General features: G+C 43.3%; 1 protein-coding gene across 3 annotated transcripts in view; it reads left to right on the top strand.

Moving 5' to 3' along the window:
* Nucleotides 1-20,469, top strand: part of LOC146808697 (von Willebrand factor A domain-containing protein 7-like) — a 459,434-nt gene that overhangs the window by 424,544 nt on the left and 14,421 nt on the right. For all 3 annotated transcript variants that reach the window (XM_085615510.1, XM_085615509.1, XM_085615508.1), the window contains 2 exons: nucleotides 10,444-10,641; nucleotides 19,040-19,181. In XM_085615510.1, the coding sequence (XP_085471636.1) occupies nucleotides 10,444-10,641; nucleotides 19,040-19,181 (340 nt within the window). The remainder of the gene's footprint in view (nucleotides 1-10,443; nucleotides 10,642-19,039; nucleotides 19,182-20,469) is intronic.

The following is a 20,469-nucleotide window of genomic DNA, read 5'->3' as shown; positions in this document are numbered from 1 at the left end:
TGATGGGAGTTTCAATGACAGCGGGGCCCTGTTGAACGGGCATCAGTTGCTAGGATTCTCCAGAGACTGATGTTTCAGCTTCATCAGCGTATCATCAGACGCAGATTGACTCGCATCGCAAGATATACTCTACTTTCATCGTTGATGGGAGTTTCAATGACAGCGGGGCCCTGTGGAACGGGCATCAGTTGCTAGGATTCTCCAGAGGCTGATGTTTCAGCTGTTTGGAGAGGAAAAGAGTTCAAATGCATCTTGTGCATTACATGAGGGCGGTGAGTTTTAGATAATGGCCAGTCCTACAAGTCTTCACAGAAAAAGGTTACTGAAACCCAAACCCTCTCTCATCATGAGTAGACACACTCAGAACACAAGAAGTTAGGAAGATATTATCAAGATGTATTAAAAATAAAATCCCCTCTCAGTGCACACAATGTGAATAGAAACTATTATAAAAATAAACAAGATACTGGAAATGACATTTGCCTGAGGGCAGAACACTAGAAACCATTGTAACATCATGATGGTATTATACGGTTTCTTTTCATCAATATACCCAGCCCCTCCTTTCCCTAGTCCAACTGAGGTCAACTTAGCACCAAATCGGGCCTACTCACGATTCATAAATTGTCTGCACCTGCATATCTTTTATGAGAAATGGAATGAATGTTCACTAATGAAACAGCAGCTCAAAGTCCAATGTGGGTATCAGAGCAGACCACCGGCATGGACCATCAGGGAGAGGCAGGGCTAGCTGTGAAGGGACAGCAGGGCTGTGGATATCAGAGCAGATTACCGACATGGACCATCAGGGTGAGGCAGGGCTAGCTGTGAAGGGGCAGAAGGGCTGTGGATATCAGAGCAGACCACCGACATGGACCATCAGGGTGAGGCAGGGCTAGCTGTAAAGGGGCAGAAGGGCTTCTACTTCAATGTGGATATCAGAGCAGACCACCGACATGGACCATCAGGGTGAGGCAGGGCTAGCTGTGAAGGGGCAGAAGGGCTGGGGGTATCAGAGCAGACCTCTGACATGGACCATCAGGGTGAGGCAGGGCTAGCTGTGAAGGGGCAGAAGGGCTGGGGGTATCAGAGCAGACCTCTGACATGGACCATCAGGGTGAGGCAGGGCTAGCTGTAAAGGGGCAGAAGGGCTGTGGATATCAGAGCAGACCACCGGCATGGACCATCAGGGTGAGACAGGGCTAGCTCTGAAGGGGCAGAAGGGCTGTGGATATTAGAGCAGACCACCGACATGGACCATCAGGGAGAGGCAGGGCTAGCTGTGAAGGGGCAGAAGGGCTGTGGATATCAGAGCAGACCACCGACATGGACCATCAGGGTGAGGCAGGGCTAGCTGTAAAGGGGCAGAAGGGCTTCTACTTCAATGTGGGTATCAGAGCAGACCACCGGCATGGACCATCAGGGAGAGGCAGGGCTAGCTGTGAAGGGGCAGAAGGGCTTCTACTTCAATGTGGATATCAGAGCAGACCACCGGCATGGACCATCAGGGAGAGGCAGGGCTAGCTGTGAAGGGGCAGAAGGGCTGTGGATATTAGAGCAGACCTCCGACATGGACACAAGGAGAGGCAGGGCTAGCTCTGAAGGGGCAGAAGGGCTTCTACTTCAATGTGGATATTAGAGCAGACCTCTGACATGGAGTGGCAAGGAGTGCCAGGGCTGGGCAGTGCCAGTCCCATTGTGCAGCAATGGTGAAAGAATACCTGGGCGGGTATGATGGGACGATTACCAAGGACAATTAGAGTCAGGACAAGGAAGTGGACATTACAGGTTTGGATGGGTGGGCAGGAGGCTGCCGTCTGTCCCTGGAGTCTTCTCTTTAGCCCTCGGTGGTGTTGCTGGTCAAGCCATGCAAACAAGCCTTGGTTCAGCTAAGGTAGTGGGAGGTCTGTGACAAGGCCAGGAGCGATCAGCAGTGGTACAGTGAGACACGTCGACACAGCAGCCGTGCAGGCATAACATAGATCTCCTTACAATCAGTACTACTTAGTTGTTCCCCAAATTGAGCCTGCTATAAAACTATAAGCAATAAACTACACAAGTTTCAGTAGGAACAACCATCATCAAGACGCGACCCCTAAATAGGTTGGAGTCAAAAGATGGAAATCACAGCATTGGATGAAATGTCGGACATGGGCTAGCTGAGGTTGGCGCCAGAGGTTCTGATGATGAAGGTGGCTGGTTTTGTGTTATGTACTTTACTTTTCTGTGGTGCTTGGAGCACTTGGTTGGGCCAACTCCTGGTTCTGAGACAGGGGCAGTCAGTGTGCTGAGTGACCCGGCCTCTCAGGCTGCTTCAGAATGAATCCCCCTCTTCAGTTGCTGCCCAGCTCTGTTCATGAGTCTTGGGGAACCGTACTAAAATCTAGTTTCATGCCCACCGTGCAGGCAGTGCTCTACAAAACAAAACAGGAAATACTCAGAGAGAACAGTGCTGTACTAGAGATCAACTCAGCTGCCTGGATACAACACTGATATGAGTCCAAACGCCACAGTAAAATCCAACTAAAAAATGAAAATAATGTACCACAACAAAGAATAAACAAAAAACACAATAAGCATAGGAATTCCAACTATAACTAATAGAGAAGTGAAGTATGAGCTGGCAGTGCTCGGAGTTAGGTAACTCTGGAACAGAGCTCAGCGAAAGTGTCAACATTCATCCATCTACTCATTCACCGTTATAGCATGAGACAAGCTCTTACCTGAATGGCAGAAGCATTAGTGCGTGGAGGCTACCTTGCAATGCAATGTATGTACATGTAGACATTTGATACAAATATAGACACAACCCCAACTGGTCAGAATACATACCTATGAAAAAAGGGTTACCATAGTCAGATGTTACAACATAAAAAAACAATGATGAAGAATAATGTAAATATATTACAGACTTTTATACGAAAGTGTAAAACTGGAGGATTTGATCCAACAAACTTTGATGAGGTTTACCAGAAATCCACGAGACCAAAGAAGCGTGATCTTCAGAAGAAGCAGTAAAGAATCACTCGCATCAACCTTTATTCTAACTCACCACAAGAAATCAACAAATCCTTCCTCAATATTAGGACCTAATGCAGATGGATACTACTATCAGGAAATCCTTTCAGGAACATAATCTACTTGTACACCAAAGAGCAGGTAGCTTGCAGAACAATTTGAAGAAATCACATTTTATAATCAAAAGGGACAAGATGTACTCACTGACTCTGAAAACACATGGATGTATCAGTACTTGAAGTGAGCCAACTACAGTAACAGTTCACTGATAGAATATCGATAAAAATATATTGACTACAAAAATATCTACTCCCATACATACACAGGTAAGTACAAAAATATTGAATCAAAAATATCGATGTAAAAAATATCAATTTAAATATATATATAAGATAAAATAACATATATTAAATATATTAAATATTAACATTAATGTTAACAAAATAAATTAAATTTAATATGCATTTTTACAAAATATTACAAATAAACATAATTAAAGAAATAAACACACACACTTTATAATTTATAGATCTATTTATTTCCTTTAAAATAATTAATAAACTATATTCTTTAATTTATTTTAAAACTTTAAAATTATATAAACATAAAATATATATATATAAATAATTTAAAATATATAGAAAAATCTAGATTAAAAAACACATTAAACTATGAAAAAATATTTAAACTTATATTGCCCAATACAATCAGTGCAACAGTAGGAAAAGTGTTGGATACCAAAATAATTACTATTCCAACTCCAGTGACTGCAACAGTAGAGCAATTTGTTGGATAGCGAAGGTGTACAAATTATTATTCCCACTCCAAACAGTGCAATAGAAGGTTAAGTGTTGCATAGCGCAGGGGTAAAAATTACTATTCCCACTCCAGAGAGTGCAACAGTAGGGAAAGTGTTGGATAGCGGAGGGGTAAAAATTACTATTCCCACTCCAGTCAGTGCAACAGTGGGGAAAGTGTTGGATAGCGGAGGGGTAAAAATTACCATTGCGGTACAAAAGGGGGTGGTGATGGACAGAGCATCAGAACCAATCACACACTCACACCCAGTCAACAGATCTGGGTTTGATCCATCACCATTCTTTAGTCCACTCTGCCACCCCAGTTCAGACATGGCCATATGCAAATCAGTCTGACCCTGTGCCTCATGCGAACAGTCCAGCCCGAACTGCCAAGCCATGCCTTCCCTCGACCGGAAACAAGCTTCCTAGGACCGGTTTCTGGCATTTCAGCCGTCTTCAGCCAGGCTTGCTTGAATCCAGTGGCAAAGTGAGCATGGACTCATGTCTGAGCATACCCTGCCAACTTATGGCGAACAAAGCGGTACAAAAGGGGGTGGTGATGGACGGAGCATCAGAACCAATCAAACACTCACACCCAGTCAACAGATCTGGGTTTGATCCATGACCATTCTTTAGCCCACTCTGCCACCCCAGTTCAGACATGGCCATATGCAAATCAGTCTGACCCTGTGCCTCATGGGAACAGTCCAGCCCGAACTGCCAAGCCATGCCTTCCCTGGACCAGAAACAAGCTTCCTAGGACCGGTTTCTGGTATTTCAGCCGTCTTCAGCCAGGCTTGCTTGAATCCAGTGGCAAAGTGAGCAAGGGACTCCCGTCTGAGCATACCCTGCCAACTTATGGCGAAAAAAGCGGTACAAAAGGGGGTGGTGATGGACGGAGCATCAGAACCAATCAAACACTCACACCCAGTCAACAGATCAGGGTTTGATCCATGACCATTCTTTAGCCCACTCTGCCACCCCAGTTCAGACATGGCCATATGCAAATCAGTCTGACCCTGCGCCTCATGGGAACAGTCCAGCCCGAACTGCCAAGCCATGCCTTCCCTGGACCGGAAACAAGCTTCCTAGGACCGGTTTCTGGCATTTCAGCCATCTTCAGCCAGGTTTGCTTGAATCCAGTGGCAAAGTGATCAAGGGACTCACGTCTGAGCATACCCTGCCAACTTATGGCGAACAAAGCGATACAAAAGGGGGTGGTGATGGACGGGCCATCAGAACCAATCAAACACTCACACCTAGTCAACAGATCTGGGTTTGATCCATCACCATTCTTTAGCCCACTCTGCCACACCAGTTCAGACATGGCCATATGCAAATCAGTCTGACCCTGTGCCTCATGGGAACAGTCCAGCCCGAACTGCCAAGCCATGCCTTCCCTGGACCGGAAACAACCTTCTTAGGACCGGTTTCTGGCATTTCAGCCGTCTTCAACCAGGCGTGCTTGAATCCAGTGGCAAAGTGAGCAAGGGAATAATGTCTGAGCATACCCTGCCAACTTATGGCGAAAAAAGCGGTACAAAAGGGGGTGGTGATGGACGGAGCATCAGAACCAATCAAACACTCACACCCAGTCAACAGATCTGGGTTTGATCCATCACCATTCTTTAGCCCACTCTGCCACCCCAGTTCAGACATGGCCATATGCAAATCAGTCTGACCCTGTGCCTCATGGGAACAGTCCAGCCCGAACTGCCAAGCCATGCCTTCCCTGGACCGGAAACAAGCTTCCTAGGACCGGTTTCTGGCATTTCAGCCGTCTTCAGCCAGGCTTGCTTGAATCCAGTGGCAAAGTGAGCAAGGGACTCATGTCTGAGCATACCCTGCCAACTTATGGCGAACAAAGCGGTACAAAAGGGGGTGGTGATGGACGGAGCATCAGAACCAATCAAACACTCACACCCTGTCAACAGATCTGGGTTTGATCCATCACCATTCTTTAGCCCGCTCTGCCACCCCAGTTCAGACATGGCCATATGCAAATCAGTCTGACCCTGTGCCTCATGGGAACAGTCCAGCCCGACTTATGGCGAACAAAGGATGGATTTAGGCCCAGATCTCTGTACTGGGGTGAATGTATGACATTGTTCTGCATTCTGTCCATCAACTGTTGTTTTTGCATTTTTTTTTTAAAATGCCATTCCCACTCCAGTGAGAGCAACAGTAGGGAAAGTGTTGGATAGCGGAAGGGTAAAAATTACTATTCCAATTCCACTGAGTGCAACAGTAGGATAAGTGTTGGATAGCGGAAAGGTGAAAATTACTATTCCCACTCTAGTCAGTGCAACAGTAGGGAAAGTGTTGGATAGTGGAGGGGTAAAAATTACTATTCCCACTCCAGTGAGTGCAATAGTAGGGAAAGTGGTGGATAGCGGAGGGGTAAAATTTACTATTTCTACTCCAGTGAGAGCAAAAGTAGGGAAAGTGTTGGATAGCGGAGGGGCAAAAATTACTATTTCCACTCCAAAGAGTGCAACTGTAGGGAAAATGTTGGATGCAGAGGGGTAAAAATGTGTAATACCATGTCACAGAATGCAACAGTAGGATAAGTGTTTGATAACAGAGGTAAAAATTGTATTCCCACTCCAGTGGGTGCAACAGTAGGGAAAGTGTTGGATAGCGGAGGGGTAAACATTACTATTCCCACTCCATTGAGTGCAACAATAGGGACAGTGTTGGATAGCAGAGGGGTAAAAAATATTAATCGCACGTTAGTGAGTGCAATAGTCGGGAAAGTGTTGGATAGCAGAGGGGTAAAAATTACTATTCCCACTTTAGTAAGAGCAATAGTAGGGAAAGTGTTGGATAGCACATGGGTAAAAATTACTATTCCCACTCCACTGAGTGGAACAGTAGGGAAAGTGTAGGATAGCGGAGCGGCAAAAATTACCATTGCAAATCCAGTGAGTGCAACAATAGGGAAAGTGCAGGATAGCGGAGAGATAAATATTACTATTCCAACTCCAGTGAGTGCAACAGTAGGGAAAGTGCTGGGTAGCGGAGGGGTACAAATTAGTATTCCCACTCCACTGAATGCAACAGTAGGATAAGTGTTGGATAGCGGAGGGGTAAAAAAATGTATTCCCACTCCAGTGAGTGCAACAGTAGAGAAATTATTGGATTACAGAGGGGTAAAAATTACTATTCCCACTCCAGAGAGTGCAACAGTAGGGAAAGTGTTGGATTGCAGAGAGGTCAAAATGACTTTTCCAACTCCAGTGAGTTCAACAGTAGGGAAAGTGCAGGATAGTGGAGAGATAAAAATTACTATTCCAACTCCAGTGAGTGCAACAGTAGGAAAAGTACTGGATAGCGGAGGGGTAAAAATTACTATTCCTACTTCAGTGAATGCAAAAGTAGGTAAAGTGTTGGATAGCGGAGAAAAAAAAATACTATTCGCATTCAAACATTTGGAAAAAAATATATATATGCATTTTGTTTTAAATAATAAAAATTATTAAACAAAATGTAAAAAATAAAAATAAAAAACTATTAAACATTTAAAAAGAACACATATTATAATACTAATTACATATAACAAAAACCTTCAAATATTATATAAAATAAAATAATAAATACATTTACAAAAAATAAGTCTTTTACACTAGAAAATATTTACAAGCAAAACAATTAATTAAAACATAAATGTATTTTGTTCCTACCCTATAGCACCACACCAATAACTAAACAATTCAGCATTTTTAATTACATTTACTTACATAATTACCATAATTATTAATGAATTAAATAATTCAATTAATAAAAAAACTAATAAACATTAATTGACTACACACTCTTTAAAACTATAATATCCACAACACACACCTAAATTAAACTATAAAATAATAAAACACAATTAAAACTTTTTTAAAATTAAAAACTATTACTATTAACAACTAATAAATAAATAATTAAACTTTATTTAATACCCACACATTACACCTTTAAAAGTAAAAACAACACACAAAAAATAAACAATTACCCAAAATAAATATCAAGTAATTAACATTAATTAACAACTACATATAAATAATTAAACACAAATTACATCCCACCCTTTACTCCTAAAAAAAAAACCACAACACACACCTAAAAATGTATTACACAATTATCATAATTAATTACCAATTAATTTATTAACAGCCAATTATTAATTCATCAATTAAAAATAAATTACTTCCCACCCTTTACACCTATAAACACCACAACACCCACACACAATGAATTACAAAAAAACCAAAATGAATAACCAATTAATTAATTAAAATGAATTAACAACCAATTAATAATTCATAAATTAAACATAATACTACTTTCCACCCTTTACACCTATAAAAACCACAACACACACCTAAAATTAATTACACAATTACCATGAATAATGACCAATTACCAATTAATTCATTAATAATAGATTGCTTTACCCATTTAACACTATAACATCTCAATTAAACAAATATTAATTAATACAGTTTTATCAATAAATTTAATATAATTAAATTACTTCCCATCCTATTCCCCTATAAACCCACAATCCATTACAGAAGTAAAAATGCAAAATTCTAATAAAAAAAAAATAAAAAAAATATAATTCAATTAATTCCCACCCTATTCCCCTATAAACCTACAACCCACTACAGAACTAAAAGCGCAAAATTCAAATAAAACAAATTGATAACTAGTAAAACTTTAACACATATATTAAAAATACAAACAATTCTTATACAAAAAACCATACATCACATATATATATAAAATATATAATAAAATACATAACAATATTAAAAAACAATATTTTAACAACTATATTTTTGCAAACGATATTAAACACTTCGATATTTTTAAAATCGATATTAATTACCTTAAGTCGATATTTTTGCCCACGATATTCTTGGTGTTGATATTTCTGACCCACGATATTAATGACTCAATATTTGTGCAACTCGATATTTTGTACTCGATATTCTGTCTCTGCACCACAGTCACATCACAGCTGCAAAGATTTATCATTCTGGTTCTGGAAAACCAACGACAATTTAAAAAAAATGTGCTAGTACTTTTGTGTCATATGCCTATGGCGCTTATACTGTGCAGACTAAACCAATAGATAGACCAAAAATAAGATGGAATGAGCACATATTGAAGGTGGGAAAGTAAGTGTTAGAAATCATCTTCAGCACTGCATTACAACCAACGAGTCAGTGGCACCAACATGTTCCCAGATAATACATCAAACTGATAAACCCAAAAGAGGATGAAGCCATGAAACATTATTGTTGCAATGTGAAACAAGATGGATTAACTTATTGGATACATTATCTCCCAAGAGACTTAATGATCTGGAGAAACTGTTGTGTTTTTATAAGTAAAATTAAAGTTTGTGCATGATGAGCAAGGAACATCACAATTTTTGATAAACTGTCAGACAAGTTCAGTATTAAGAATTTTTCCAGACAAATTAAGAAAGGTGAAGCTAAAGGTCCTAGGTGAAGTGGAATGAAATAGGCGAAAAACAAAATTGATATTACATGCATAAAAGAATATATTCATGCTGAACACACAGACTTATAAAATACGTACAAGTAATGATAACATATAGAAGGTAGCTTAACATTTCAATAAACTTGAGTATGTTGTCTAAAGGTCTTGCAAAAAACTGAAACCATATTCTTTTTTTGTAAACACAACTAACACAACTAAAATTGGAGTGTTGAAATAAGGATCAGGGGTCGCTCAACATGGTGACTACAAGGGTATAGTTATTATTAATGCAAAATGTGGTTTAGTGCCTATTAAAACAAAAAAACGTTATCCTGGATTGTTGCAAGCATGTAGGCAAACATGGGTCTACGGAAGGAACAGGACTGGGATATAGTAAGCAGTGGCACGCTTGCGTACTTGTCAATAAAATGAAACAGGAATACGACAGGAGTTTATAGGGAATCTTGTGATGCGCTGAGCAACAAGATGGCACCGATTGAGAATGACAAAAGTTTGGTTGAAGAAAAATGTGTATGTACTGAGGACTATGATTGCCAGTTATGGGTTTGGATGCCTAATGTTGGTTTGCGGTTAAGATACTTACCTTTTTATTTCAGCTTCATGAACTGTTTTTCAAACAAATTCCTTCTGATGCCTAGTACTCATTACATTTCAACCCAATGTAATGAAGATGTAAGGTGTTTCTATTCACCTCAATATCATTATATTAATGGAGTGAAGGAGAATCTTTGATCGTGGCCTATATCTGTAACTTTCAAGTATTCGGTTATGAGAAAATGGTAATTGTTGAATGGAATTTCTCCTGATGAAAAGCGAAAGCTCCAAACTGCATAGTCTGAATTATGGGAACATGAGGAAATACAATTCTAACATTTGGAAATACGAAAGAAGGACTTAGAGATTAGAAATGCACAAGTTAACACAAGACGCAAGAGGTTGTCAAATAAATATAACTTTCTTTCAAGAATTGTTTTTCATTACTTAACGCCGCTCTAAGAAAGTGGGTGGATATATTCAGTTAGGGCAAATGCAATGCAATACAATAAAACATACAACCTGATCCAATTCTCCATCTGTCTCTCTTCTCTATGTTGCCCCTCAGGTCACTTTCCTGATCACCGAGGACCCCTCTCGCATGGTGGTGGGCCGGACACGTGGCCGCCGAGAGCTGCTGCCCGCAGACCGCTTTGACCTGTACGCCAGCCTGGCCCAAAGCTCCGGTGGCCAAATCATCTTTACCAACAATGAGTACATAAAGGAAGTGTCCACCATCATCGAAGAAGCGACAAATTCCACAACAGTAAGGAAAGAGCCCAACTGCATGGTGACCACTGCACCCTTCAGTGATGAAAATAGGCTTTACCATTTTGTCTTCCTCCTAAGCAAAGTCTGCTGGGATTTCTTTTGTGGTGGAAAAAATGTTTTTATGCACTACAAACATTGTAGCTCTCCTTTCCCCAATGTAGATCCTCGCTGTTTCAATCTACAAGGTTTAAGATCTTCCAACCAGCTTCAACATATAATTTACATTTATGCTTTGGCTCTAGGACTTTGTTTACAACTGTGTATATTAGAGAATATTTTTCAGGGAGATCCCCCACAAAGAACTTTGAGTATTGGTGTTTTTTAGCCCATGCTCCTTTTGCTGATCCTAATAAATACACAAGGTCTATTTCCTAAAATCTGTGCCTGTAGGATTTGGTCCCTGTTTGGGTACATGTTTATACATTTTTAGAATTCACAAATGTTTCCCAGATTGCTCCTGAAAACTAGAGACAGATGCAGCTTTTGAGGACTGGTCCTGGAGAGGCTTTGTGAATTCCCACTTTTGTAATGCAGAGCCAGTTCCACATGCATAACTGTACAGAGTACACAACTGTGCATGCTTTTGCATCCATGCAGTTGTACTTTTGTTTTGTTAGCTCAAAGGGAAAAACATTTTTCCCATGGAGAAAACTCTTTCCCTGCATCCCCACCAGCTTGGAGGTGATCCCTATACTTTGCCACAGTGTAAACACTTAGAGGCCCATTAGGATGTAGGGCAGATCGCCACCGCCTGCATGGCCGAGGCGATCCGTCCTACATCCTTCCCCGCCCGCCATCCATTTCCCCCCTGCCATATTAGTATGGCGGGGGGTACCGCGGCGGACGGCCGCTTTTCCTCCCGGTCGACAAGGCAGAAAAGGGTTTAATATGGTGGCGGTGTCTGCTAGACACAGCCATCCATATTAGCATGGGGGCGGAAAATGCCTTTCTGTGGCGGCGTTGCCGCCACGGAAAGGCATGCGGAATTCTCTTCCTGGGGCCTGTTGCAGGCCCCCAGGGTTATGGGGCGGTGGGGGGTGCACATGGGGGGTACCTATGGTACCCCCCTGCATTGTCATGGACATGATGGCAGGCACCTCGCGGTGCCTGTCACCTTGTGCATGACAATGCACGCAGTGCATTTCCAGCATTGTGGTGGGCGGTGCTGTGAGCACCGCAAGCCACAATGCTGGGAATGGAGGATGCCACGGTGGCATCCTAATTGCCGGTGCGGGACCGCCGCACCACTGGAGGCCGGTCCCAGCACCGGTAGGGTGGCGGGCAGCCAGAAGTCCACCCGCCATCCTAATGGGCCTCTTATACTCTATATAACGTAGAAAGTTGTACTCGTGCACCATCCGGTGGGCTGGGTGTGGAATAGTGGGTTATGGTGCGCATGAGTATGGGTGCAAATTCATATTTTGCAAATTTTAAGAGTGAATTTGTATTTTCATTTGTGGGTACAAGTTGAACTGACACCACTGAGGTCTTGACTGAGAGTGCTGTTACATTATTGTTCTGAAGTGACCTGTAATAGTAGTTACTGGCCAATTACATTTACACTGCAGGGATTCGGCAAACCAAGAGTATTTCACATGGAGAACAAAAGCAAGGTGTCTGCGTTCTAGCTCATAAAAAGTCAGGAAATGGCAGAAACTGGAGGAAATTGAAAAAATTCAGATTGTTGCACAGCAGAGGCTCATGTCATTCATGATGCAGGCAGAGTTACTTTGTGCTTAGGAGACCATCTACTTTTTTATATTTCTTTGAAAATAAAATAACCAACAAATTTTGCCCAGGCCCTTAGATTGTTATCAGCATTGGAGTCACCCATTTGGGGCATTCCTTTTTTGCTGGGCGTCAGTCGTTTGCCCCCTTTCCTGTAGAATCAACCAGAGATCAGATGCAAAGAGTATAGTAAACATACAATAGAGTCACCTCGGGGTTTGTTCCCCGGGTGACACTAAGAGCCAGATTTACTACTTTATCGCGCAATTCAGCAGCCGCAAATGCTGCGGTCTGTAGCGTGAGAAGGAAAGTGCCATATTTACAGAAATGTGGCACTCTCCTCCCCTTTCCCTGGTGCCTGCGTTGAAATCAGTTGTGTACACCACAGAGACACCTTTGGCACTGTAGTGCAAGGGTGTCTCCATGACTCTAGCATAGGTTTTGTACTGGAAGGGTACTCTTCCAGTACAAAATTCTAGGCATGGTCTGACTCTAACCCTTTTCCCTCTTTGTATGTGTGCTGTAAAGTGCAGCACACATACAAAAGTCAGAAAAGGAAGGACAACTAAAAGCATTTCCTCTTTGTTGCGCCTACTTCAAAAGGGCACAGTTTTCTGACACTAAACACTGTCTACTTTATTTAGTAAATAGGGTTTAGTATCAGAAACCTTGGGTGGATGCATGGGTATGGCCATGCTCCGCCCATGGTAGACCCCCTTGGCGCTAAGTAATGCCAAGCAGCGCTGTGCACTGCTTTGGTTTACGTTATTTCCAGCACTAAACAAGTTTACGGCCGACCAAAAACACATGTCCACTTAAAAGTGCTCCCCACTCCTCCCCCTGCCATGCCTCTTCAACAGGATTGCCTGGCCCTGTCCCGCCCCACCCCACTAAAGACTCACTTGTTAGCCTTTAGGAAAAATAAAATGATAAATTGCTTTTATTCTCATTTTATTTTCCTCTTTTAGCGCAGGGGGTTGGCGCTCCTCTGCCATTATGGAGGAGCTGCCCCTACTCACAGACCCACTCAAACATTCACACACCCTCTCAGAGACCCACTCATGCACCCACATGCAGACTCATGCCCCTACTCAGAGACCCACTCAGACCTTTCAGCACCCACTCAACAACCCTCTTAGACACTTATGCACCCCCTTTAATACCAACTTAGAGACTCATGCATCCACTCAGACCCACTGAGAGACTCATTACCCACTCACAGACTCATGCACCCACTGACAGGCCCACTTATACACTCCTGGACCCACTCACAGACCCACTCAGACAGTCATACAACCACTCACAGACCCACTCAGATACTCACACACCCACCAACAAACCCACTCAGAGACTCACGCACCCACTCACTGACCCACTCAGTGACTTCTGCAATCACTCACAGATACACTCATACACTCATGTACCCACTCAGCCCCACTCAGACATGCACACACCTACTCACAACCCCACTGACAGACCCACTCAGAGACTCATACAACCACTCAGAGACTCCCATACCTACTCATAGATATACTCATACACTCGTGCACCCACTCACAGACCTACTCAGACACTCATTTAACCACTCAGAGACTCATGCACCCACTCACAGACCCACTCAGGTACTTGTGCACCCATGCACAGACCCACTCAGAGATGTGCCCCCACTCACAAACCCACTCAGACACTCATACACCCACTCACAGACCCACTCAGACATTCATGTACTCACTCAAAGGTCCAACCAGACATTCACACACCCACTCATAGACCCACTCATATACTCATGCACCAACTCACAGATCCACTCAGATACTCATGCACCCACTCACATATCTATTCAGAGACTCATGCACCCACTCAGACACTCACAGACCCACTCACACACCTATTCAGACACTCATGCACCCACTCACAGACCCACTCTGACCAACATGCACCCACTCACAGACCCACTCACAGACCCAGTCAGATACTCATGCACCCACTCAGAGACCCAGTAAAACACTCATGTACTCACTCAGAGACTCATGCATCCACTCACAGACCCACTCAGAGACTCATGTATCTACTCACGGAACTACTCAGAGACTCATGCACCCACTCACAGACCCACTCAGACACTCACGCACCCACTGATAGACCCACTCAGAGATTCATGCACCCACTCACTGACCCAGTCAGACCATCATGCACCCACTCACGCACCCACTCAGATATTCATGCACACACTCACAGACCCACTCAGAAACTCATGCACCCACTCATAGACCCACTCAGAGACACATGAACCCACTCACAGACGTACTCAGACCATCAGACACCCACTCACAGATCTACTCAGATATTCATGCACCCACTCACAGACCTAGTCAGACACTCATGCACCCACTCAGAGACCCAGTAAGACATTTGAGCACTCACTGACAGACCCACTCAGAGACTTATGCATCTACTCACAGACCCATTCAGAGACTCATGCACCCACTCACAAACCCACTTAGACATCACACACCTACTCATAGACCCACTCATATATTTATGCACCCACTCACAGACCCAGTCAGACACTCATGCACCCACTCCATAAACCATAAAATCCAAACAAACATGATTAAACACGTGTTCCACAATACAGGTTAACAACTGTTAATACATCAAATTACACTGGGTTTATATCTAAAATACATAGATTACATTGCAGAAATCAATAACAAACTTGACCTGAGTCTTAGGGCTGCCCTTAAAAAGTTAAGCGTGTACAAAACAGTATCTGTAGAAATAAGTTGTAAAAAGATGAAAGCTGGTTTAACCCTCCTGAAACTAGCCTTTTTAAGGATAGGGATAATAAATAATTTTCTGGGAAGATCATAAAAACTGCAGAACATTAAAAAGTGCATCATGTCCTGAGGAGACTCTCTGTAGCAGCCACAGGGCATGAGACACTGACCTCTGTGGGAGCCACGTGGTTGAGCCAGGAGATAGTGGAAAAGATCGAGCCGAAACCTCGTCAATAAAAAACGATCATAAATGCTTTTGAGCCCTAAAAGATATGGTTCTGTGGTTGGCACCATTTTTAACATATTGTGCCTATGCACCCTGGACTTGCACAGCTCTACTTCCTCTCTTTCACTCATGCACTCATTCACTGACCCACTCAGAGATTCATGCACCCATTCACAGACCCACTTAGAGACTTATGCACTCACTCACAGACTCATGCAACTACCCACAGACCCCCTCAGACACTCATGCACCCACTCACAGACAAACTCAGAGACTTATGCACCCACTCACAGACCCACTCAGACATTCATGCACCCACTCACAGACCCACTTAGTCATTCATGTATCCACTCACAGACCCACTCTGACACTTACATACCCTCTCAAAGAACCACTGAGAGACTCATGACTCACTCACAGACCCACTCATATACTCACACACCCACAGATGTACTCAGACACTCACACACCCACTGACAGACCTACTCATAGACTCATGACCCACTCACAGACCCACTCAGACATTCATGCACCAAATCACAGACCCACTGACAGACCAACTTAGAGACTCATGCACCCACTCACATACCCATTCAGAAAGTCCCGCACCAACTCACAGATTTACTCATATGCTCAAGTACCCACACACACCCACTCACAAACCTACTCATGCACTCATGTATCTACTCATAGACCCACTCAGAGACTTATGTAAACACTCACAGACCCACTCAGACACTCATGCACCCACTCACAGACCCACTGAGAGACTCATACACCCACTCACAAACCCACTGAGAGACCCATGTATTCACTTACAGACCAACTCAGACACTCATGCACCCACTCACAGACCCACTCAGACATTCATGCACTTTATTTAAGACCCACTCAGACATTCATTCACATACTCATGGACCCACTCAGAGACTCACACACCCACTCTTTGACCCACCCATATATATGTGCACCTACTTACAGAGTCTTCTGTCTCTAATATCTTGTGACTACAGTACTGCATCAAACTGGATTTGATGTTAGTTGGGGTGGACACTAGGATTACCATAGTACACTCTCCACACAGATCCCAGCCTTCAGAGCCCAAGTTTAGTGTGGCCAAAAAGTTTGCTGATCTTGAAAATGCCCAAAGGGGGTAGGTTTGGATCCAAGATCCTCTCCCTATTAATTAAGGCATCCCCAGGAATCATTCCTGCCCACAAGCTTGTGCCAGGCATAAACATGGCACCTTCAGGCACCAGCGTCAGAACAATCCTAGACCTGTGGAAGGTCACAAGAGGACTGAACCTGCTGCCTGAGACCGATGAATAGCCTAGAACAGTGATTCCCAAACTGGGGTCCGGGGACCCCTGGGGGTCCCCGAAGTCTCCACAGGGGGTCCGCGACTACTTTGAGAATCAAATAAAATTAACAGATTAATAAAGTGTAGATTTATAAAGATGCTAAACGTACAATTGAACATTTTAAAACATACTGTAAATGTGAAGGAATTTGAAATGGAAGGCTAAAAATTAAATTAGTATCCTCAGATTAAGAGAGCAGCGCAAGTATATCAAACTGAATATAGTGTGGAGCTGAATGGCCTCAATTGAATTTAGAAAAACTCCAAACATTCTATTAAAATTAAATTTTGATGTCTTTTTTATTTATTTGTTTTCTAATTAAATAACGTGTGTAATTTGTGTATTGGTTTGATGAATGCTTTTTTTGTATTTTTGTGCATTGTTTAGTGGTTCAAATCATCAACATTGCTTAGGCCGGGGTCCCCAACTTCCAGTAATGACTCAAGGGAGATCCCCGGATTCGAATAATGATTCAGTTGGGGTCCCCGGATTCCAGTAATAATTAAGTGGGGGTCCTCAGAAGTCAAAAGTTTGGGAACCACTGGCCTAGAAGACTGGACCTGCTCTCCTTCTTGCACCCAGGAGAAAGAGGTGGACTCCAAGGTTCATAAGACTGACCTCTTGTTAATGCTACAGAAATACAACAAGCTACAAGAGGGCTTTCCTGCAGCTACCCAGCTGACCAGTGGCAACTGGACGTTTACTGGACCCTATTCTTGGGTTCTGCCTGACCCCCAGTGTGTTTCTTAGAGCCTCCCCTGAGGCCCTGTGGGGTTTTAGAAGTGTAGTCCTGTGGTGGATTCAGACTGAAAGGACTAAAATCAGAAGGTAAAATCTCTGACCAGGGTGAAACTGGTTAGTGTATCTGACCTGCGCTCGATTGTGGTCAGCGTCAAATTGTGCCTAGGTCCTGTTGTGCCGTGATCATTGACTGTCATTGGCACTTCGTGCATCTTGGCACTCTGGTTCCCCTACTGGATCTTTGTAATTTTAGTGTCACTTTATGTATGAAAAAACTCTCTATTTATCTTAATTCATTTTGGGTTAGTTATTGTTTTGCATTTCAACTTTATTACTGTTTTAGTACTGCATACAGACTTTGCACACTGCCTCTAAGTTAGGCCTGTCTGCTCTGTGCCATTGCTACTAGGTGGTGAGCTCAGATCTATTGTGTGACTTCAGAGGTTCACCCTGACAAGAATCTGGATTATTTTTTGAGGTGGGTTCTTACACACCTCAACTAATAATCCTATTCTACACTTTCTTTATTTTCCTTTCTTATCTTTTTGTCTTGCACTTGCTCTACATAACATGAGATCTTTATCCTATGTCTTGTGAATCCTGTACATGTCTTATTTGACAGTGCCGTGCCAGCAGCCCTGACCCTTGCCATGGTATTGCATCAAACTCTTATTATGAGCTTTTCCCTTCAGATGAGCAGACGGAAGAGGCCTGTAAAGGATATTGTTGATGCAGAACTATGGGTACTTATATCCAGGCCCTCATTTATGGGGATTTAGCGTAGGGCAGCGCAGAATGTCAGCTTGCTGCCCTACCGTACGCCAAAGTGAAGGGGCAGAATGCACCGTATCAAACGATACATTCCTCTCCTTTACTCCTGCGTTTGCGCCATTTCAGCAGCCTATTGCAACGCAGGCACCCTTGCACCATAATACAAGGTTGCCTGTGTTGTCTGCAGTATTGTTTTTGTGCAGGGAGGGACACCTGAGGCGTTTCCCTCTTTCTATGTGTGTTGCAGAACGCAGCACACACAGAAAGAGGAAAAAATGAGAAGACTAAAGTTATTTCTCCTCGTTATGCCTCACCAAGGGAGGTGTAAGGTTCTGGCGCTTTCCCAGGTTTATATCCTCTCATAAATCTGGGGAAGAGTCAGAATCCATAGGTGTTGCGTGAGAAAACCCACTTCAACACCCATGGAACGCTTCCTGAGCGCAGAGTGAGGCAACGCAGCGATTTGCGCTGCCTTGCCTTCTCCATATCTATCTATGAGGCCACTCAAAGCAACGCATAGTGGTTTTGCGTGGCCTCATAGATATGATTTTGTGATTTCACCACCGGAGCGTCACAAAAAGTGACGTTCTAGTGGCGCAAGCGGCTCGGAAATATACCCCCGGGTGGTTTCCTTATTTGCTATTTCCCACTTTCTACCTCACATTTTACCATCCTGTGGTTCTTTTCCCATATTTTGTCTCTTTGGGAATTTCTGTCTCGTCGTTATCTCACTCCACCCTTTCGCTTTCCTTCCATCTTCCTAATTGCCTCCACTATGCTTTACAGGTGACCTTGTTCCACATCCAGAAGGCGGCAGTGGGTGTCCCTAGTCAAGAGAGATACCAGTTCCAGCTGGACAGCCTGCTGGAGGCGGTCACCATCCACATCCATGGGAAGATCCTGCACTTTCAGCTCTCAGATCCAGCAGGTACTGAGGGATCCAGGGGCAGGTGATCCTGCACTTTCAGATCTCAGATCCAGCAGGTACCGAGGGATCCAGGGGCAGGTAATCCTGCACTTTCAGATCACAGATCTGGCAGGTACTGAGGGATCCAGGGGCAGGTGATCCTGCACTTTCAGATCTCAGATCCAGCAGGTACTGAGGGATCCGGGGGCAGGTGATCCTGCACTTTCAGATCACGGATCCGGCAGGTACTGAGGGATCCAGGGGCAGGTGATCCTGCACTTTCAGATCACAGATCCGGCAGGTACCGAGGGATCCAGGGGCAGGTGGTGGAGGGCAGTTGGCAGATCCCTGAGCAGGCAAGATGGGGATTAGTGAAGGTTGGAGAAGGTTTGTGTGTTTGATATGCAATGATTAGCAGTGGAATGTCTCACTGAGGCTCATCAGTTCTGACCAACCATGTGTTGAGGAAAACCCATTCATCACCTCACACTCTAAATGGTGAACAAGCAGGAGTCCTATACTGCTTCCTCCCACAAAAGGAACAGGTCCTCTGAGTTTCTTTGTCCTCAGTAACTCTAAAGGCTTCAGGTTTATGAAACATCCCGAAGGCAGATAGATCAACAAAGGTCCTAAAATGAATCGCAGACAAATAATAGATTCATACAGTGGCTCTGTATTCCAGTAGATAATGACAGTATAATATAGTAGGCAATATCATATAGAGACAAACTGCCCTTTAGAAAATTATTTTAGAAACCTTATTAGAGTACAGAGTGGTAGTAAAGAAGATGCCTGCTGTAAAAAACTGATCACGATTGAGACAATTCAACCATGTGTCTCCTAGTTTGAGCTCCTTCCCTCACCGCCTGGCCAGAAGAAGTTCCACAAACATCTGCTCCACTGCACTCTCAGTTCTGCAGATTCCAGTGCTTTACCCTTTCACATGCCAGCTGTTGGATCCTGAGCCCTCCCCCTACATGCATGGACCCTGGAGACAACTGTCCTAGATTTCGCAAACTACTGAACTGGCCCTTCTCTTCTTTTCTTCCATTTCAACATGTTTTATTAAAGTTAAATGACATATTATAATAATGTATTTACCAATTGGCTAATCGACTTTTCGTGGGATCTGGTAAATTGATTGGCTGGGATTGTATTGACTTTTTTGGAATTCATGTGTTTTTGTTTTCATTTGCTGTATAGAAACATTCTGTCAGTCTCAAGCCACACTCCCAAATAGAATAAGTGGCTCAAAAACATTACACCACTCAAGGATGGATCATTTATTTGATTTTTGTAACATGTCAGA

Source organism: Triturus cristatus, chromosome 7 (assembly GCF_964204655.1).
Source record: "Triturus cristatus chromosome 7, aTriCri1.1, whole genome shotgun sequence".
NCBI lineage: Eukaryota > Metazoa > Chordata > Amphibia > Caudata > Salamandridae > Triturus > Triturus cristatus.
This window is presented reverse-complemented; position numbering and strand designations above follow the sequence as displayed.